At 44.6% G+C, this 22,550-nt stretch overlaps 2 protein-coding genes across 11 annotated transcripts in view; one reads left to right on the forward strand and one right to left on the reverse strand.

The window, feature by feature from the left end:
- Positions 1-13,843, reverse strand: elp1 (elongator acetyltransferase complex subunit 1). Of its 3 annotated transcripts, none has more exons than XM_045718053.1 (34): positions 13,694-13,843; positions 11,309-11,478; positions 11,035-11,187; positions 10,841-10,922; positions 10,653-10,733; positions 9,670-9,755; positions 9,479-9,578; positions 9,277-9,367; positions 9,023-9,146; positions 7,728-7,821; positions 6,867-7,097; positions 6,510-6,680; positions 5,672-5,756; positions 5,412-5,576; positions 5,226-5,332; positions 5,002-5,102; positions 4,805-4,858; positions 4,379-4,609; positions 4,094-4,246; positions 3,436-3,515; positions 3,199-3,336; positions 2,951-3,036; positions 2,717-2,865; positions 2,414-2,537; positions 2,212-2,309; positions 1,908-2,109; positions 1,669-1,793; positions 1,522-1,582; positions 1,264-1,377; positions 1,014-1,125; positions 757-884; positions 454-605; positions 298-370; positions 1-154 (listed from the first exon to the last, which is right to left on the reverse strand). In XM_045718053.1, the coding sequence occupies exons 2-34, from the start codon at positions 11,456-11,458 to the stop codon at positions 87-89; spliced, it is 3,969 nt and encodes a 1,322-aa protein (XP_045574009.1). In that variant the 5' UTR covers positions 11,459-11,478; positions 13,694-13,843; the 3' UTR covers positions 1-86. The 3 variants fall into 3 exon arrangements, with proteins under 3 accessions (XP_045574009.1, XP_045574008.1, XP_014054935.2); XM_045718052.1 differs by lacking the exon at positions 13,694-13,843 and adding an exon at positions 13,136-13,422; XM_014199460.2 differs by lacking the exon at positions 13,694-13,843 and adding an exon at positions 11,654-12,935.
- The window catches only part of tbc1d2 (TBC1 domain family, member 2), a 23,287-nt gene continuing 14,159 nt past the window's right edge, over positions 13,423-22,550 (forward strand). For 2 of the 8 annotated variants that reach the window (XM_014199461.2, XM_014199462.2), the window contains exons 1-3: positions 13,713-13,984; positions 20,615-21,057; positions 21,721-21,868. In XM_014199461.2, coding sequence (XP_014054936.1) covers positions 13,810-13,984; positions 20,615-21,057; positions 21,721-21,868 — 766 coding nt within the window. In that variant the 5' untranslated portion in view covers positions 13,713-13,809. Of the gene's footprint in view, positions 13,674-13,712; positions 13,985-20,543; positions 21,058-21,720; positions 21,869-22,550 lie in introns of those variants that run through there. The other 6 variants (XM_014199464.2, XM_045718054.1, XM_014199467.2 and 3 more) reach the window with 6 other exon arrangements.

Below are 22,550 nucleotides of genomic sequence, written 5' to 3' on the forward strand. Positions count from 1 at the left end.
TCCAGTATGCATCTTTATTAATAGGTTACGTGATAAGATAGCTTTACAGTTAAAAGAAGAAACCAGAAAACAGTGATGACAAAAAGCTACTTCAAAATACTCAGCTTCCACTTGACACCATTTCTCATCTTTGGGGGTGGGGGAGTCTCTGAATCTGCAAAGAGGAAACGTGTATACTATATTAATAAACTAAAAAGCGATTAAGAACATTTGATTTTAGCACCTAATATTACAAAACAAATGAGTAAATTGTGTATGTTCAATAGTAATAAATAGGCTAATACTACTAAAACTGACCTTGGGTTATTGAGGGTCTTGGCTGTTGAAATGAAGCCATGATGCTGTTGGCTGTGGAGTTAGGACCGGTGATCTGGAGAACAAAATTAAAAACACAGGTTAAATTAACTCCTAAGAACAAGCCTGTGTGTGTGTGTGTGTGTGTGTGTCTCTCACCGGAGCCGGACTCTGCTGAAGACCCTCCTGCCACACCTCAGGAAGGGCCACCTCCATCATCTGGAGAGCCTCCCCATAGGCCTGTTGCAGCCTCCCCGCCTGTCCGTCAAACTGGAACAGCATCAGGCCCTTCAGCAGGCTGTGCACCTCCTCTGCAGGGGCAGAGCATAACACTGTCAATCACACAGGACCTGCCCACATGACTCTACCTTAGAAGAACCACTGTACAAAGCCTGAATGTGACGATTAAAAACTATTACAGGCAAAAGGGATAAGAGATCGACAAGAACGTGCGTCTCCCACCTCTCATCTTGTCCACAGAGTGGATGATCTCTGCCAGGGCGTGCAGCAGGGCCATGTCCTCTAGGGGGGTCCCTTCCTTCAGACTCAGCTTCTTGCGCTCAGCCTTCCGGCGATTCTTAGACGACCTCCTAAGAGACAGAGGTTAGTTCCTATCTCATACTGAGACTACTGGCATCTTACTACCAAGTCCAAACCCCACATCCACCCCCACTAGGTATTTCATGTAATTCATGCAGATGTGTAAAGGGCTGACTCACGAGGAGATGCGGGAGTTACTATGTGAGTACTTGGAGCCGGCACGGCTGCCGGACATCACGCTACTGGCCTCTGAGTAGAGCTCTGCCTCTGGACAGTCTGGGACATCCTCATCTGGAATGAGAGAGGGAGACAGAATAAGGGAGAGAAAGGGAAAAACAGAGAGAGGGAGGCACGTCAGTATAACATGGACAAGCCCATTCTCAAAGCCCCTTAACAAAAACGGTATTTGTGTAAGTAATGCTGGTTTACCCAGTAACTCCAGCCTGGCCTTTTCCTTAAGCTCCCGTACCACGGCCAGACGGGTTTTGTGACGAATGAACATCGCCCTCTGAGCTTCCAGGTAGGAGGTCTGAGAACTACATGCTTAAGAAAACAGTGTTCATAAAACCAATGTATATACATTTGGTGCCATAAAGATCATAAATAACAAATATATTGCACACTGAAACATCATTAACACTATCATGAAGAGCATTTAAATTCACCAATGAAAAATTGGGGTTTTACCTTCCAAGAGAGCTGGTTTGAGGTTTGTTTCAATGATGTCTTGTCTGTTGTACAAGTACACCTAGAACAGACAAAAGACAATGTCATTTTCTCTTGGGAGGAGTTTGTAGAGCATGTTGTACGATGGAGGCCATCTTCTTAACGCACCAGTCGAAGTGCTTCTTCCCAAACTGCACCTGTGATCAGAGCCGAGATGGCTTCCTCACAGTCCTTAGCATACTGCTCCAACAATATGGCCGCCTCCGTATATCTTCTGAGCTCTATCAGTTTCTCTGAAACAACAGGGGGAAATATGAAACCAAATGAGCAACACGTTTTGAATCAACAACACAACTTTAAGACTTCATGTGGTGGCGCGGAGTGCCAGGACGCGGGTAGGACAGTACCTGCCAGGTCCCTAGCCAGCAGTGCCAGCTGGTCGGGTGGAAGTGGGATCTGCTCTGCCACACAGAGGGCGTTCCTCCAGCTGGCACTGCCCACGAAGGCCTGGAGGGCGCGGACTGCCTCGCCACAGCGCCACAGCAACAACCCTGCCTGCTCCGCCTGCTGCTGCTCCACCAGGTACTCAGCGTAGGCACAGCTCAAGGCCTGGACAGAGGTCAGGGGTTAGAGGTCAGGGTTGGGAGGTCAGAGACATAACAGTAGCACACAGTGTGGCTACTTACTTAGTAATGTGTGAGAATGCATTACCTTGTACTGAGGGCTGTCTGTTGGATAGAGCCCCAGGGCTTCACTATACAGCCTCTGGTCCTTCACCAGATTTAGGGCCTCTGTGAAGTGCTCCTCACCTGGAACAAAAAACAAAAAAAACACACCCAGTCAAGGTCATTCATTTAAATTACGTAGTTGTCCCCTTAATGAAATGCTGAGGGCTATGGCATGACACACTCACCACACTTGCTGAGGTGGTGCAGGGCCTTCCTGTATCTCTTCAGGTGTTTGTCGATGGTGTAGCGCTGGTAGTTGGGCTCTAGAGTCTTCAGCATATTCAGGAAGGGAAGGTACTCTTTGGGGTCCTTGAACATTTGGGAGGGCAACAGATGAATTATCTTCTTTAATACCCATGAAAATAAATTAAAGTAGCGGCCTTTCCTCCATTTGCGGTGAACGTCCATCAAAGATTCTGCCGCAAATGGCTTCATCAGGGTAACTAGTAAGTACGGTTTACCTGCAGTACCATTCTTTTGTCACTGACCTTTTGGGACTTCTCAGCTACCATGAGGACCAAGTCAAAGTCGTAGGTGCCCAGAGAGTGTTCATACAGCTCGTTGACATTGACTAGGAACATCAGGTACTTCAGAGCCTCCTCCGCACTCACCGCGTTGGCTGCACCGGGTGGGTTCACTACACACACACAAATACATGGATTTTCAGATATCTTGTTAACAATATCATATTGCTCTTGCTGATCTGCTTGTGACCGTTTTACCTCGAAGCTCGTGGACTTTCTGCAGGGCAACCTCCAGCTCAGGAACAGTCTTCTTCACATGTGACGTCAAGATAGACAGGCAGTACCTGTGGGTGATAATGACAATATTACACTCACAATGAAGCGTAAAAGAAACACGATTTGAGTACAATGCTAGTTAAAATGTTCTGTAAATAGAGACTATACAAAATCAAATTGTATTGGTTTTCATTGACAAAAATAATGACCTGTATCAAGAGCACACTCACTTGTGTTGGTCCATAGATTCCATGGTGCAGCGTAGCGCATCACAAACAATGTCAACCTTCTTCCCACAAGCCCCAGGCGCTGACTGGCCTGTAGTGTTCGATGGGTATGGGTACATTGTCGTAGTGGTATCTTCCTCCCTATAAAAAAATTAAATAATCAACTTCCACATTAGAATGTCCTATACATTACAAAATGGCCGTTGTTTGTCATTGTTGTACAATAAAAATGGTTCTTACTTGAGCTCTGTGAGGAAAAGGTTGATGTGGTTGATAGAGTCCAGCTGTCTCAGGAAGGTCTCCACGCTCTCTAAAAACACCTGCCAGAGAAGCACATCATATTGAAGTAAACTTGTAGTCACGCGATGATATGGTGTGTGGTCCTCCCACTACGACTCCGGAAAGCATGCGATTTATTACGCTACAGATGAAATAAATGATAATGAACTTCACAGGGTGGTGAAAGTGCAAGGTGATGAGCTTGATGCTCCTTACCATTAAATACTGAGGGTCTTAATTTGGTGGCATGATGATCGATGCTTGCTTTGACAAATAAAAATATCCATAATAACCTCATGTAGACTAGCCTACCCGCACTGTATCTGCAAACTGTTGGCTAGAGTAGACACATTTGATATTTAACACAACCGTTTTTGTGACATCTGGTTGTATGTGTCATTCCACACCAGAAGGTCAGACAGGTTAGGTGAAGGAGAAGTGGCTTACTAACCTGGCTGGGTGGCTTACTAACCTGGCTGGGTGGCTTACTAACCTGGCTGGGTGGCTTACTAACCTGGCTGGGTGGCTTACTAACCTGGCTGGGTGGCTTACTAACCTGGCTGGGTGGCTTACTAACCTGGCTGGGTGGCTTACTAACCTGGCTGGGTGGCTTACTAACCTTGGGGTTGTGGTCGTAAATCAGGTTGAGGTTAATCCGCAGCTTCCTCATGCACTCAAAGGCCTCTCGGAACTTCTGACTGTCCAGACACTTTCTGAGCTGAGCCAATACCAGCGCTCGATGGTGGATGGTCTCCAGGTTACCGCGAGGCATCTGCAGACACGCATGTGACATGCTCACCATCAACACGACCAGGGATGCAGTGCCAAACAATATGGGTAATCGCAATGAGGTAAAATAATCTGGGATTGCAATCTGTTTTTTGACAGTCGGAATAGTTCAGACCTGTAGGATGAGCCTGGTGTCCTGGGGGACCACAGTGACGATTCTGGAGCCCCTTTCCACCCTGCGGAGAGTCTCGTCATTCTGGTCATTCTGACCTCCGTCTGCAGCCAAGGCCACCTGCAGCCCTTTGACAGTGAGTGTGCTGAGTCGGAGGCAGCGGCATGTGTGCGAGTGTGTGGTGAGTAGCAGGAAGTCATCGTAGACCACGAAGGAGGAGACGTTGGAGGCCACCTGTGGAAGAAGAACAGAGGGAGGCAGTGACAATCAGGTTGGTCAATAAAGCTGACTGTTTCTAATTAATATGACCTGGCTTTGCGTTACATGTGCAGGGCAAGCAGCTACGTTTAAGTAAGAAGTGAGTTTACATCAATCATAATGGTAACTCTGCCTTTGTGCTGAATCACCAAGGTAAAACAACAGATATACCTCTGTGTCGTCAACAAACAGGTGAGATCGGTCTGTGAGCCCCAGCAGATGCTCCTGTTGACATTACAAGAAATCCCCTAGATTTGAGACCAGGAGGTAGGTACTTTTGGCACAATCAATATTATCAAATCACCAAATAATAGAAAGTGATTTTCAGTGACAGCAGTATTCAGTTGGACTATACAGTTGGACTATACCTTTTCTATAGTACAGAGGGCCGTCTGCACACAGGGATCTGGGAAGTTGATGCTGTAGCCTGTCGCGTCCTGCCAGCCCACCACACTAGGCTTCAGGGAGTCTGGGGACATACACAAGGCTGCTCATGCTGGAGGCATAGAAGACAGCTCATGATAGCTGGCTCAATTCCACAAGCAAGTCTACAAGCAATATTCTCATAACCCAGGAAGTAGTTGTCACTTACCCCAGAGGAACTTCCTGATCCTGCCGTCCTCCAGCTGCAGGGCCACTGTGCCCGTATTGGAGCTGTGACACATGCTGATAACGTGACCTTCAACCTCCACACGTGACCTGGGGATACAAAAAGTTAGGGGGACCTTCTGACAGTACGTAAAAAGCAGCGTTGTCGTAATTTATTGTTCTTTCTTACTTGATCTCCAGGGTTGACTGGGGGCTCTGGGCCTCCGAGGGTCCCAGGATAAGCAGCGTGCACTGGGATGGCCCCTCTGCACAGCCCCCCACCCCCAGGAACACATCCCCCCTCAGCCACAGCAGGAGACGGAGAGCCAGGGGCTCCTCCTGATCCAACAAAACCCTGCACGCAACACAGCCAAAAATGTTAGGGAGCGATACAACATTAGCGTGAGGGTCATAAAGGAAAAAGCTTTGGAATGACGGTCCAGATTGTACCTGTAGGTAGTCTTTAACTGAGGAGCGTGTGTGATAGATCGGAATCCTCCCACTCTGGCAGTAGGGTCACTCTGGTCCCCAGTACCTGAACAGACAACAGAATTAAACACATAAGTAGCCGGGATTTATGTACCCAGTACCCGTCTTAACAATTAATTAACAGCACAGTGTGAGTGGGAAAAGAGATGGAAAGGAAGAGGAAAGAGGTCATAAAGATATACACTGAGTGTACAAAACATTAAGAACACCTGCTCTTTCCATGACATAGACTGACCAGGTGAAAGCTATGATCCCTTATTGATGTCACCTGTTAAATCCACTTCAAATCAGTGTAGATGAGGGGGAGGAAATAGGTTAAAGAAGGATTTTTATGCCTTGAGACATGGATTGTGTATGTGTGCCATTCAGAGGGTGAATGGGCAAGACAAAAGATTTAAGTGCCTTTGAACGGGGTATGGTAGTAGGTTCGAGGCGCACCGCTTTGTGTCAAGAACTGCAATGCTGCTGGGTTTTTCATGCTCAACAGTTTCCCGTGTTAATCAAGAATTGTCCACCACTCAAAGGACATCCAGCCAACTTGACACAACTGTGGGAAGAATTGGAGTCAACATTGGCCAGCATCCCTACGCTTTTGACACCTTGTAGAGTCCATGCCTCGACGAACTGAGGCTGTTCTGAGGGAAAAGGGGGGGGGGGCAACTCAATATTAGGAAGGTGTTCCTAATGTTTGGTATACTCAGTGTATGCATCAAGAGAGTAGGGGTGAAGAGAGAGAGAAGAGTGATGGCTGATCAATTAGAAAAAAGTGGGCAGATGCTCAAAGCTTCTGGTGGCCCACCTTGACCGTAGACTAGGATGTGTCCGTCGGCGGTGAGTGCTGCCAGTTCATTGGTCCTCTGGGGCTGGCGGTGGAAGGTCACCAGGTTGACAGGGGCCGGCAGCTGGAGCTCGTAGGCACACATGGGTGGGGGCACCACACACTGACGAAATGTCGACACTAGGACCTTGTCTACAATGAGAAACAGTCACACAAACACTATACTATGAAATACTTGATTAAGATTAGTGAAAGCAGTGGGAGGGGCAACCATATTTTAACCCATCTGCTCACTTATAAATCAGTGATCACCTCCATGAATGCAGACGGATAGGATGCATTTCAAAGATATTGGAAGAAGGCCTCTGTCTGACTCACCTCCATCGATCACAGCCACGTTAGCGTTGTCCTGCCCGTCCTCCCCGTGGCTGCGGTCAGTGCTCCAGCCCCAGTCGTAGGTCAGGCTAGCCCAGCCTCGGGTCACCAGGTGCAGCCTCAGGGGCCTCTCAGGATCCCAGCTCACGTTGGCTGGCGCCCTCTGGGGGTCGCTGCCAAAATATAGGCTCTGCTTCAGGTACCAGTGGTAGTTACCTACTGTCCACAGCTGAACTGAGGGAGTGAGGCGGATAGGGAGTGAGGCAGGGGTAAAAAAAAATATATATATGCTGGATGTCACTCCAGGTCAGTTAAAGGGATACTTCAGGATTTTGGCAATGAGGCCCCTTATCTACTTCCCCAGAGTCAGATGAACTTGTGGATACCATTTGTATGTCTCTGTGTCCGGTATGAAGTAAGTTGCTAACTAGCGCAATTGTTAACGAGCATTAGCGCAATGACTGGAAGTCTATGGGTATCTGTTAGCATGCTAGTAGATAGACTTTCAGCCATTGCGCTATGGGTAACACTAGTTAGCATTGGCTCTCAAAACTACCTCAAACTTCCTTCATACTGGACACAGAGACATTTGGTATTTTATTAGGATACCCATTAGCTGTTGCAAAAGCAGCAGCTAATCTTCCTGGTGTCCACACAAAACATAATAACATGAAAATGGTATCTACGAGTTCATCTGACTCTGGGTAAGTAGATACATGGCCTCATCGCCAAAGTCCCAAAGTATTCTTTTACATTTAAAAAAAATCTGCTTGGTAAAAAGGCAACACATTGACTGAAAGATACTGATTAACCCATATTATAAATGTATTAAATAATGGTAGGAGTAATGGGAGGAGATCTTACTGTATGTGTTGACTTGGCCCCCCTCTTCTCGTGTCATGTCCTCTAGCCACACAGCCAACACAGTAGAGTCGCTGTTCCACAGCAGTGCCTTCACCTGAAACAGTCACACAGATCTAGGATTAGCTTCCCTCCCCAAATCCTAACCTGAACCATTCGGAGCAAAATGCTAGACTGATCCTACATCAGTGTGTTGAGTAGAGCTGGGACGATAAACTAAAATGAATCAACAATGACCACTTATTGCAGGCACTGCTGATATCGTTCATTACCACAGGTAGCCTATAGAGTATCACAGTATGAGTCATAATACCCATAAAACTTAGCGGTCAAACAGGGAAATGGTTCCAATAATTTTCCCCCCATAAATGTTTCCTCTTAGGGGATTTTAGAAACACTTAAAATAAGGGCTGTGTTCCGTGTAGGGTTTACCCTAGCATGATGTTTTGATAACCACATAAATCTCTCTCGGACAAGGTGACTTTTATCAATATATGTTGCCTGTATTTACCCCCCCAAAAATGAAATGCTAATTAGCTGCTAATGTGACCATCACAAAGAACTACAAATACCATGATCTGGACGAGGCTGCCGAATCGAGGAAAAGGTAGGAATCTTTGGATTAACTATCTAATGTTAGCTACATGTAGTAACGAATAAATTGGCTACATTTCTTAAAAATTGACAATTCTGTGAACTGTCTTCTGCAAGTTTTAAATTGACACAATACCTGTTAGCAAAGGTCTCACATAGAGATGACCTGCAGGAGCTTGCAGATTTTGTAGTTTTGCATGTTGTCTTACTTTGAGGCTAAATAGCATTTTCAAATCTGAGTGTAAATCGAGCCGAATATATTGAGAAAAGTCACTTTGTCCGAGAGAGATTTACATGGTTATGAAAACATCATGCAAGGGTAAGCCCACACGAAACACAGCCCTTATTTTAAGTGTTTCTTAAATCTCCGATGGGAAAAATGAATGGTGGAAAAACTATTTGACCGCTAGGTCTTATGCATATTATGACACCACCGCTGTGGGGGTCTATACTAGTGAAATGTGAAGTTTGAAATGAAATAAGTTTGCTAATATGGTTAGTTGTTAAATGGGACAATTGAAAGCTACAACATTCAAAGCAGTAGCAGTAGTTTTAAGGGTAATATTTAAAAAAAATGTGGTGACCATTCATGTTATAAACCTATCGTTATATTTATCGTTATCGCATCAATTCAGGAAATGTATTGCAATATGGATTTTTGTCCATATCGCCCAGTTTTAGTGTAGAGTATTTGAGTGACCTACCTTGACCTGTTCTTTTCCAAAGGGCAGGGTGAAGTCCCCGTGTAGGAGGCCATTCTTCTCCATAAACACCACACTGTGCTTGTTAGGATGACGCTGTGTGGCTGCTATCAAACTACCTGACGGTCTGAAATAAGGAATTGGTTTCCAGAAAGTTCACATGCAAACCATGTTGTGGTATGCATTGTATTTAAGTTCCCAAAACCATAATACAACAAGGTGGTCAAAGATGTTGAATGATTCTCCAGAGATCTTACTTCCAACACAGCGACTGCTCCAGACCGTTGACGGTTTCACTTGTCGACTGCAAGACACACTCTCTGTTCCACACTCTGACCTTCCTGGCACCTGAAACATCACACATACGCAATGCATGTGATACCAACACAAACTACAGCATTTATCTTTTTACAGTAATTGTTTCACTTCACTCAGAGTGTGAAGAACACTGATTCTCACCAGTCTGGGGGCAAACAGAGCTCACAGCGAAGAGCTGGCCATCTCCTCTCCACGTCACCCTCGGCCTGCGGTCGTCCCACGACATGGCTGGCTGCACCTCCTGTCACATAGACAAGAGGGGAGAGACAGTGAGACATTCATTAAATAGTGTTCAACTGCTCTTAGGGTGAAAGGTGAATCATATTCCTTACTATGGTCTTCTTCTGGGCAGCGTGCTTGCCCTCTGAGCCATGGAACTGGGTCTCCTTCTTCCCCCAGCCCACTGTAATAAACTTCCCTAAACACATAAAAAGTATGTCAGTCAACCAAAGTACATGCACAGGAATATTTACATTATGATCCCATCTTCCAATTTGACATGCTTTTAGCACCCCCAACTCTGGAACTCTCTCTCCATGTCAGAACCTCACAATCCATACACATATTCAAGTCCACACTAAAGACCCACCTCTTCACACAGGCTTACCCGGCTTTTATCCTCCGTCTAGTTCACTTCCCTGTTTAGTCTGTCATCATGTCTAGTTCACTTCCCTGTTTAGTCTGTCATCATGTCTAGTGCTCTCCCCTGGTTAGTCTGTCTTCATGTTTAGTGTTCTCCCTGGTTAGTCTGTCATCATGTTTAGTGTTCTCCCTGGTTAGTCTGTCATCATGTTTAGTGTTCTCCCTGGTTAGTCTGTCATCATGTTTAGTGTTCTCCCTGGTTAGTCTGTCATCATGTTTAGTGTTCTCCCTGGTTAGTCTGTCATCATGTTTAGTGTTCTCCCTGGTTAGTCTGTCATCATGTTTAGTGTTCTCCCTGGTTAGTCTGTCATCATGTTTAGTGTTCTCCCTGGTTAGTCTGTCATCATGTTTAGTGTTCTCCCTGGTTAGTCTGTCATCATGTTTAGTGTTCTCCCTGGTTAGTCTGTCATCATGTTTAGTGTTCTCCCTGGTTAGTCTGTCATCATGTTTAGTGTTCTCCCTGGTTAGTCTGTCATCATGTTTAGTGTTCTCCCTGGTTAGTCTGTCCTCATGTTTAGTGTTCTCCCTGGTTAGTCTGTCCTCATGTTTTGTGTTCTCCCTGGTTAGTCTGTCTTCATGTTTGGTGTACTTTTATAGGTTTTTATCCTGCTGATTATCTTGTGAATGTAAATAAACTTTGGGTGTCTTGGAAAAAAATATATATCTGTCCTACCCTCTCCAAAGTCATCCTGATGGATCCCAACCTCTATGATTGGTTCAAAGTTTTTGGTCATCATGATAATGGTGTCCTGACCTGAAAAGTATCAAGAAAAGAAAAGGAAGGAAAGATCATTACTTCTGATAGCTCATGATAGACCCCTTGAACAATAGACCATAAGTGAATGTGGTTGATATACTGACCAGTGGTGAGAGTGACCAGCTCCTGGTCCGGGCTCCAGCTCATGGCTGATAGACCACTGTTTACACTGCCCACACACTCCAACTAAAATGGACACACACACACACCAGAATACAAAGGCAGTACAGACCTGTTATGAGTAACAGTTTTCATATTTTGTCATTTCAATAAACAGGGTTACTCCTAGTGTTGATACCTGACTGGTGCTGAGGTTGTAGAGGATGACATCACCAGTGGCTGTAGCAACACACACAGACTCCTGGTCTGGTAAGTCCTGGATACCAACAACTGTCCCACTGCCATCCTCTGGAAGGTAGCGCTCAGCTGTCAACGACACCTCATTCATCACCTGAACATGATGGGGAGAGGAATAGTTGAATTCAGTGTGTTAGTGATGGGCTGGAACAAAAAAACTTTACCCGGTGGGTCTCCAGGACCATGATTGAAGAACACTGCTATGTGTAAAGTACCTGGCCAGCTCGTGGGTCCAACTCGGTGACGGAGTATTCCGAAGCGATGAGCACCGTACCGGTGTCTGTCCGAACAGAGAAACATTGCGGCGTGCCCGGGCCCTGCAGCTCCGAGCAACGAAGGCTCTTCAGCAACCTCAAGTTCCGCATCACACCCTTTAGCTACCTACCTAACAGTAAGCACAGATGCCGACAAGGCGTGTTGGTTAGCATCTGTACTAGCAAGCTAGCCGATATGGTAACGTTTACTAGCTGTGCGTGGAGAGACAAGTCATGTTATTCAATATAATATTTATAATTGTATCATCAATAAAAGCTGCATGATGTGACACATAAGTAACCTACCTTTGCGTAGCTTCAATAATATTTACAAACGCTGCTACAGCTGTGCTTTCAATTTGTTCACCTTTCAACCCGGACGTAAAATGCTGAAATGAGTAGACCCTTATTGCAATGTCTCCCTCTTCCTGTACGGGGGAAATGGCATGACTTTGACGACTGACTCCGAAAATAGGCTAAAGTGGAGCAGGCAGTGAGAGAAAAATACATGTATATTGTAACGACCCTTGGTTTATAAGCGCGGATATCGACTCTGCCGCTTGAGCATGGTTTTGCGGCACAGTCGATAGCGCGCTGGACTTTGGACTAGAAGGTTGACGGTTCGAGACCTGCTCCCTGTTGTTTCATTACAATATATACAGTGGCGATTTTAGCATGTAAATCTCCGTGGGGCAAAAAAAAGGTGGGATGCATGCCAGCAAAGCCCCTTACACAACACTAAACAATACACGAATTGCACTACAACGGTGACCACAAACTGTTAGGGCCTACATAAAGCTGTCCCAACACCTTACCACTGCTAAACCTGGCTTTCAGCGGAGCCTTGTCTGGCAGCGAAACATTTTATTCAGCCTCATTTACTGCCTTTTTAAAAAACATATCTGATATGACAGACTTGCTTAAACATATGTGGTTTCTACTGACAATTTTGATCTACAAATGATGGCATAAGGGGACGACAAGCGGATAAGAGGCAATCAGTAATGTTGATTAAAACATTAATGAGCAAGCAACTATGGAGTAGTCAATATAACTAGTTGTTCAGCACTTTTGAAATGTACAGCGATAGAATTCAGGACATGGGCGGTTCTCGGTGTACTCCCTGTACCAGTCAGAACCGTAGGATAAATAAATGGGGCATATAAACAGAAAATGAAACATCTTAAAATATTCGATGATTACATTTCTGTGAAACAGGTTATATGCTATTTGTGCACCACCAAGTGAGAACAGTAGGTGAAATTAAGAGGTGAAAATAGACCAAATGATTAGGGTGAGGCACATTGAACGCCGTTCGGGTCTTTGCGTGTCAAAAAAGATACACGTCATATAACACTATTTGACAAATTAAATAAGCTTTTAATTTAACACGTCAAATAACACAATTCTATTATAGAATGTTGTGTGTGCTGAATTTGCATGTGTAAGCCAAGCACCACAACTACTGACGTTATGTGTTTACAATACAGCGTTGTTGAAAATAGACCACATGATTAGGGTGAGGCACATGGTCTACAAACAGCTTACTACACAACATACACTTAGCCAGTGTATATATATATATATATACACACACATACATATTATTATTTTGTATTTATTTTTTACTTTGCGAGAAGCAAATAATTTTGCATTCATTGCACTGACTCATCTGTGAAATGGATGAATATGTGTGTTCGATATGTTACATATGACTCTCCTACATGCGAGCAAATTGTATTGTTTTTCATGGCAGCAACCGATGTTTAGCTGTGAATATGTTTTTACCTTGTAACATGCATGGGAAAAGTGAACCAACCACACTTGGAATTGAATGCACCACCACTATAGAGACGCAAGTGCGTCGACGCGAATGCCTTCAGTATCCTATGTTATTGAACAAAAATCTCCAACTGTGTTCAAGACTGGGAACTCATGAAAAACGAGCTCCGACTGAGAAAATATGTATTGAACAGTCAACCTACTCCGAATTCCAAGTCGGAAAATCGTGCGGCGTTTCTGTACAAGTCGGAACTAAGAAACTCGGAAATGTCCGACATGCTAACTGGTTGTAAGTTTACGCCGCGTTCAGCAAGTGGGACATTTCCTAATTTCCGAGTTCCGACTATAATATCAACGCGGCATCGGGCAACTTTCCAGAGCTCCGACTTCTCGACCTGAAGATCACTGGTGTCATGATTTGACCTCGTTTTTCCGATTTCCCAGTTGTCTTCAAAGCATCAATATTTAGACACAACTGGAGAGAGACGTTTTTTGCCAGTGAAATTGCCACTGCCAGTAAAGAGCGCCGACGTGCAAGCCAAAGGTATGTAAGCTAGTACACACCTCTGTTCCTATATTGTCAAAATGTTTCGGAAGGGAACGAACGTTACTAGCTTATGTTTTAAGTCTAAAATAAGCAAGCATTAACTGCAAGTAATACATTGTGTAATGTATTGAAAATGGTTCGGCGCGCGCCACCGCCCTATTCCAAGAAGCTCTGGCTCTCGATTGGCGTTGGTGTCGCGCCTGGATCAACCTGTAGGTCCTTGGAACAAATGCTGACTTTCCTTTTTCGGGATCCAGTGAGCATTCCATGGCATGTTATTACTTGGAGAAGGAGTTTAAAACGAGTAGGTAAATATTTCATTTACTGTCGTTTTTACATGTGACTGTGACATTATGGTATACAGACGGCTATATGTTAGACATTTCAAGATGGTTTTCACATGTGGTCATATTTCAAGTGTGTGTGTGTGTGTTAAGATTTTGAAGTGTGTAGATCTACGATTTATGACCTCGGTGCTTTCAAGACAACTGGGAACTCGGGAAAAAACTAGGTAAAATCATGATGTCACTTATCTTCAGGTCAGAACACTAGAAAGATAGATGCCTGTTTCCAACTTGGTATTCCAATTTGGATGACAGATTTTTCAGTCTGAGCTCGTTTTTGACCTAGTTCCCAGTTGTCTTGCCACTCTGGAGCCCCATTGTGTTCGCTGCGGTGTAACATGTTGACCACACTGTTGCAAAATAAATGTACACATGCATGTTATTCAATCATTGCACCCACACTGCTCGTGAGCGTCTGTGTGGCCAGGCGCTAAAATATAAATTGTTTTTTTAGGAGCATATACCCACCTGCCATCTCCTCATTGGGTTTTAGAAGCATATGCCCACGTGGGTGATTGAAAGATGAACTTAGGTCCACACTCCGGTGGGTTGTAGTAATGCTGTAAAGTTGGTTGCCAACCGCCATATAATATTCTTCTTTGGACTTTAGCCTGAAGGAAGGAGGAGAGATGCCGAGAAACATTCGGTTTATCGTTTTATTTGTGGATTAATTGTTGGAATAGAGGACCTTGTGCATTTCAGGTAAAATAACAACCCAATGTTTATATACCAGGACAAATTAGCTAGCAATAGCAAGCTAGCTAGCTAAATTTCCATAAATGTTTAATACTTTTTGACCTGTCCCCAAATTAATATAGTTGGTTCAGAGTTTGTTTTGATATTTCAACCTGCGTGTCCTGATCACTTCCGGTGTGGGTGAACAAAAACAACTTGCCGTGATGGCACTCGCAGACGTGCGGTTTGGTCAGCTTGTAAGGCACTACAGAGGTGCCACTACAGACCCTGGTTCGATTCCAGGCTGTATCACAACCGGCTGTGATTATGGTTTGGCCGGGGTAGGCTGTCATTGTAAATAAGAATTTGTTCTTAACTGACTTGCCTAGTTAAACAAAGGTTAAATAAAAAAATTCAGTCAGAAGTCTGAGATTTAAAATCAGATCACATTTTAGTTATCACATGCTTCGTAAAGAACAGGTGTAGACTAACAGTGAAATGCTTACTTAGGGGCCCTTCCCAACAATGCAGACAAAGTAAATAGAGAAATAATAGAAAACTAAAAAGTTGAATACACAATGAGTAACGATAACTTGGCTATACACACGGAGTGCCAGTACCGACTCGATGTGCAGGGGTACGAGGTAATTGAGGTAGATATGTACATGTAACTAGGAATAAAGTGACAGATGATAAACAATACCAGCAGCGTATGCTATGAGTAAAATAAGTTTGTGCACAAAGCGTCAATGCAGATAGTCCGTGTAGCTATTTATCAGTCTTATGTCTAGGGGGTAGAAGCTGTTCAGGGTCCTGTTGGTTCCAGACTTGTTGCATCGGTACTGCTTGCTGTGCGGGAGCAGAGATAAGTCTATGACTTGGGTGGCTGGAGTCTTTGACCATTTATAGGGCCTTCCTCTGACACCACCTTATATAGAAATCCTGGATGTCAGGGATCGCGGCCCCAGTGATGTACTGGGCCATACGCACTACCCTCTGTAGCGTCTTGCGGTCGGATGCCAAGCAGTTGCCATACCAATTGGTGATGCAGCCAGTCAAGATGCTCTCAATGGTGCAGCTGTAGAACTTTTTGAGGGCATTGTCATGCCCTCGTCACGACTTGGCATGTGTGGACCATGGTAGATCCTTAGTGATGTAGACAATGAGGAACTTGAAGATCTCGACCCTCTCCACTACAGCCCTGTCAATGTGAATTATTATACCTTTATTTCAACAAGGAACACAGACTGAGATCAAGGTCTCTTTTACAGCTGGGCCCAGCATATACATGTTTACACATACAGTTTAGATACAATGATTAAGAAACTACACAAGACAAACAAAACGATCACAGATAACACAAAAAATACAGCAGCAGATTGTTACATTTACACATTGAATGGGGGTGTGCACAGCCCTCCGTTTCCTGTAGTCTACGATCAGCTGCTTTGTTTTGCTGACAGTGAGGGAGATGATGTTGTACTGGTCTCTGCCCTCCACCCTATAGGCTGTCTCATCGTCGTCAGTGATCAGGATTAATTGTTGGTGAGGGTAGGCAACAACACATCCACCACATTGACCCTCAACACAGGGGCCCCTCAGGGGTGTGTGCTTAGTCCCCTCCTGTACTCCCTGTTCACCCATGACTGAGTGATCGCGCACGACTCCAACACCATCGCTAAGTTTGTAGATGAGTACAGGAGGGGACCAAGCACACACCCCTGAGGGGCCCCTGTGTTGAGGGTCAATGTGGTGGATGTGTTGTTGCCTGCCCTCACCACCTGGGGGCAGTCCATCAGGAAGTCCAGGATCCAGTTGCAGAGGGATGTGTTCAGTCCCAGGGTCCTTAGCCTAGTAATGAGCTTGGAGGACACAATGGTGTTGAACTCTGAGCTGTAGTCAATGAAAAACATTCTCACATAGGTGCTCCTCATGTCCAGGTGGGAAAGGGCAGTGTGAAGTGCATTGGAGATTGCGTCATCTGTGGATCTGTTGGGGCGGTATGGGAATTGGAGTGGGTCCAGGGTGTCTGGGATGATGGTGTTGATATGAGCTATGACCAGCCTTTCAAAGCATTTCATGGCTACATATGTGAGTGCTACGGGGTGATAGTCATTTAGACAGGTTACCTTGGCGTTCTTGGGCACAGGGACTATAGTGGTCTACTTGAAACATGTAGGTATTAGACTGGGTCAGGGAGAGGTTGAAATGTCAGTGAAGACACTTGCCAGCTGTTCAGCGCATGCCCTGAGTACGCGGCCTGGTAATCCATCTGGCACTGCAGCTTTGTGAATATTACTTACTCACATCGGCTATGGAGAGCATGATCACACAGTCATCGGGAACAGCTGGTGCCGTCATGCATGGTTCAGTGTTGCTTGCCTTGAAGGCTAAGTATTGGCAGTCGGCTTTGCTACTTTGATACAAATCGCTGAAGTCTTAGTTTTGTACAGTTCCCCTCGTCACCACAAATGACTTCAATGATGGCAGTCTCAGACTAAAGTATGTAGCGAACGACAGAGCAGTGGAATAATTTAGTGAGAGTCGTTAGACTACTTGACAGACAGAATAGCAACACCAGTAGAGCTACACCACCCCTCATTCTGAAATGACACCTTTTCAGAAATGATATAGTCTAGTATGCTCAGTCCCCTTTATATTCACACAACCAATGACAGGTGCATGAGTATTTATTATGGTGTGTGTGATGCCCTGTCCAGACACAACCCCTAGTCCCTACTCTCAGACACTTGTGGAGATCTGAGAGGCATTGATAGGTGGTGATAGGTGGTGACATGGTGATAGCTCCACCCTCTGACAGACTTGGTATACTTTTTGCCATATTGCTTACACCTGTCCAATCCTCTCAGATCTCCACAAGTGCCGAGGATGTATGAGCTAGTGGTTGTTTTTGGACAGACCCCACAACCCTGTGGGTTTGTGGTGGACGTTCAGCACGTCACTTGAGGCATTGGTTGGATGTTTCATTCCATTGCTGGACACAACCTATCAGGCCAATCACCCTAACCAGGCCGTTCTGGTTCTTCCTCAGAGTATGGTTGTGAAAAGTTGATCTGCTGTAAACAGTGAAAGGATATTTACATGTCTACTATTCACACACTTGCTTCGCTCCAGATAATTAGATGTGGAACCGTTGACTGACTATGGCTAGGGCCATATCTCTAGTCGAGCAATATATACAGTGAGGGAAAAAAGTATTTGATCCCCTGCTGATTTTGTACGTTTGCCCACTGAGAAAGAAATGATCAGTCTATAATTTTAATGGTAGGTTTATTTGAACAGTGAGAGACAGAATAACAACAAAAAAATCCAGAAAAACGCATGTCAAAAATGTTATCAATTGATTTCCATTTTAATGAGGGAAATAAGTATTTGACCCCTCTGCAAAACATGACTTAGTACTTGGTGCCAACAAGGGTTTTGCCAATCAGAGAGGTCAGATGTTTCTTGTAGTTGGTCACCAGGTTTGCACACATCTCAGGAGGGATTTTGTCCCACTCCTCTTTGCAGATCTTCTCCAAGTCATTAAGGTTTCGAGGCTGACGTTTGGCAACTCGAACCTTCAGCTCCCTCCACAGATTTTCTATGGGATTAATGTCTGGAGACTGGCTAGGCCACTCCAGGACCTTAATGTGCTTCTTCATGAGCCACTCCTTTGTTGCCTTGGCCGTGTGTTTTGGGTCATTGTCATGCTGGAATACCCATTCACGACCCATTTTCAATGCCCTGGCTGAGGGAAAGAGGTTCTCACCCAAGATTTGACGATACATTGCCCCGTCCATCGTCCCTTTGATGCGGTGAAGTTGTCCTGTCCCCTTAGCAGAAAAACACTCCCAAAGCATAATGTTTCCATCTCCGTGTTTGACGGTGGGGATGGTGTTCTTGGGGTCATAGGCAGCATTCCTCCTCCTCCAAACACGGCAAGTTGAGTTGATGCCAAAGAGCTCCATTTTGGTCTCATCTGACCACAACACTTTCACTCAGTTGTCCTCTGAATCATTCAGATGTTAATTGGCAAACGTCAGACTGGCATGTATATGTGCTTTCTTTAGCAGGGGGACATTGCAGGCGCTGCAGGATTTCAGTCCTTCACGGCGTAGTGTGTTACCAATTGTTTTCTTGGTGACTATGGTCTCAGCTGCCTTGAGATCATTGACAAGATCCTCCCGTGTAGTTCTGGGCTGATTCCTCACCGTTCTCATGATCATTGCAACTCCACGAGGTGAGATCTTGCATGGAGCCCCAGGCCAAGGGAGATTGACAGTTAATTTGTGTTTCTTCCATTTGCGAATAATCGCACCAACTGTTGTCAACTTCTCACCAAGCTGCTTGGCGACGGTCTTGTAGCCCATTCCAGCCTTGTGAAGGTCTGCAATCTTGTCCCTGACATCCTTGGAGAACTCTTTGGTCTTGGCCATGGTGGATAGTTTGGAATCTGATTGATTGATTGCTTCTGTGGACAGCTGTCTTTTGTACAGGTAACAAGCTGAGATTAGGAGCACTCCCTTTAAGAGTGTGCTCCTAATCTCAGCTCGTTACCTGTATAAAAGACACCTGGGAGCCAGAAATCTTTCTGATTGAGATGGGGTCAAATACTTATTTCCCTCATTAAAATGCAAATCATTTCATAACATTTTTTACATGCATTTTCTGTTTTTTTTGTTGTTGTTATTCAGTCTCTCACTGTTCAAATAAACCTACCATTAAAATTATAGACTGATCATTTCTTTGTCAGTGGGCAAAAGTACAAGATCAGCAGGGGATCAAATACTTTTTCCCCTCACTGTAAATTAGACAGTCACAAAGGATTTTCTTCTGAATAACTGATCAGGGCATTGCACATTCAGTCAACTTTGATGTAAGGCTTGATCACACCCGTAGTGACGACTTCTATCCGTCACGCCCATTATTGCTTATCCATTGTTCACTAGATATATCAATGTAATTACAGAATGCTTCCCACCACTAGATCACATAACTAGACGTGAGCTGGACGTGATGCCAACGCTGCCACCAATGTAGCAAAATAAAGTGAAAGCTGCAACAGGGACTCTAACCAGGGCTGTGAGCTCTAATGGCTGTTGCCTTGAAAGTTGTGTAGGCCTCTGGGCAGAGGCAGTAGGCCAACAATGCTGGCATTTTCCTTGTTACAGTAGCCTAAGTATAAAACATGATTGACACGACTGTAATAATCATCATGAAATGGCCTTGGATGTGCCATAAGTGTAAGCCAACATAATTAATTATTTTACATGAACCTGTTTAACTGCATTGATATGGCTTAATTGATCATAGTCCAGACTCTTTACAGTTGCAAATACCAGGCAGTAGGCACCAGGGGAATTTAAACCACAGATTGTTTTTTGCAGGTCTTCTGTTTCCCAACATTTATTGATGAATTGATTTCCCATCATGAAAATGGATCCCCATCCCCAATAAAATACCTTTTTAATCGATACCACAAAAATTAACAGACAAATCCAACTTTTTACACCATTGGCAACCCTCATAAAATCCGATATAGCACCAGTATGACCGTTTTTTAAAAACGTTGTAGAGAGTGATACAAGGAAAAACATGGCAAAAAGATTAGAGACAAAGTGTAACACATTTATAAGCCAGTCATATTAGATTACAAATGGAGATGAAAAATAAAATATTACACATTGAACAGCTTTAGATGTGTTCATGCTGACCCCATTGTCAAACCCTCACTATAATGTCAAGTCTCCAAGTGGAGCAGAGTGACCTCTCCATTGTAGGCTACCAAGTCATTGTTTGCTTTGTTTTAGTTGAGCTTGTTTTCAACTCCCTCTTGGTCTCTCAGTGTGATGGAGGGAGAGGACCCAAAAGGAAATCCCAGCACTGCCTCGTCTCACTCACTTCCTCCCCAAGCAGAGGCGGTAAGCCCAGCGGATGAGGATGATTGTATCACAACACGGAGGAACTCTGAAGAGAACGCTACACACACAAACGGCATGGGCCAGCCGAGTCAGGACCACCAGAGTGAAGGGGTCCCAGCTAAGACTGCTGCCACAGACAACAACCAGAGTCAGTCTGCCACCACCATGGACAACCAAGCCCAGCAACAACCCACGGAAAGCCTGTCTAACACTAAACTATGTGGGTATCTCCTTAAACAAGGAGGTCCCCTGAAGTCGTGGAAGTGGCGCTGGTTCACGTACGAGGAGAAGAAGAGCCAGTTGTTTTACTACAGGACCGCGCAGGATGTGACCTCTTTGGGGAGGATTGAGCTGTGCAGCGCCACGTTCGGTTACCCCCTCCATGGAGAGCAGGGCACCTTTCACATCCAGACCCCTGAACGGACCTTCGTCCTCAAGGTAATGTTTATTTAATCTATACTATATCAGGGGTGGTCAAATCTGAATCTCGAAGGTTGGCCGTTCTGCCTGTTTTTCTTTTCTTCCTGGTAGTTAATCGATTATTAATGTCATTGGTTGGCCAAAGTTCCTGATTAGAGGGGATTCACTTCTGGGGCCTTCACAAGTTCAACTGATATCCCCAGGGCTTTTCCAAAATGTAGGACTTTGCTCTGAATGTGTCATCGATATTTCTGAAATGTCATTGGTTTTTGTGGCGGGATGGAGAAGACTGCTAAATGGATAAATGAGGCAGTGAAACAGTGGTGCTCTTGTGTCTGAATAACGGTCACATGGTAACCCAGACATTTGGGACACACATCTATTCCTTTCAATAAGAAACCGACAGGTCATTTTTGTCAGCGATTAATCATGGAAGCTAAATGGGAATGATTAGTAATTACAAAATGAAGGCATCTCTCTTTCTGTTGTGTTGTTTTGTCCATGTTTGATATACAGGAAGATAAATACATATTCATACATTGCATTATAATACTTTATCTTGATCCACAATGGAACATTGTGATTTAAAAAGAACTCAAACATTTTAAAGTCATGCATTACAGATATTCTGACTCGGGCACACATGTACAGTAGGCTAACAATATATATTCTCTGTTTCAGGCAGATAACCAGGAAGCCATGATGTACTGGCTACAACAGCTGCAGCTGAAGAGATTGCAGCACCGAGAACAGCTGACAGGAGAATCCACACGTCACTGCACTGATCACCAGAGACCAGAGGGACAGGGGGAACTACCCACCAGGCCAGGTACAGAAAGACGGGAGGTAGCGAAATGAAGTGGCCCCAGACACTGATCAAGATTATGTCTGGCATGACAATGATCGACAGAGAAGGTTGTTCATGTAGAAACAGGTCTGGCAACCAGGCTAAGAATAACAGCTCAATACCATCATATACCATGCGTGCTTAGTGAAGCGTTAAAAGATGTGAGAGAAATGTAATACTTCAAGTTAGTATGACAATGAAAGTAGAAGCCATCAGACACAGTCAAGTTAACAGTGACTGGTATGTCAATGACCCAGGCTGTATCACATCCGGCCGTGATTAAGAGTCTCCTAGGGCGACGCACAACTGGCCCAGCGTCGTCCGGGTTTGGCCGGGGTAGGCCGTCATTGTAAATAAGAATTTGTTCTTGACTGACTTGCCTAGTTAAATAAAGGTTAAAAAATAATAATAATTATGTAACCAGTTGGATCGTGTTATCTGAGGAAATGTTTTGTTTAAAGTTGATATCATACTAAATTGTACTATGAATACCTTTAGGAGATGGGTGTCATTCTATCAAAGGGGTTTGTCTCAAGTTATTCCGCTCCCAATTGACACATGCTAGTTTAGAGGTAATTTCTAATATGTACAAGATCCTACACACAGATACAGAACACCCTATGACACCGTTTGATTACAATTGGCAGACTAGAGGTGAAAAACA

This window comes from Salmo salar, chromosome ssa05 (assembly GCF_905237065.1).
Source record: "Salmo salar chromosome ssa05, Ssal_v3.1, whole genome shotgun sequence".
Lineage (NCBI taxonomy): Eukaryota > Metazoa > Chordata > Actinopteri > Salmoniformes > Salmonidae > Salmo > Salmo salar.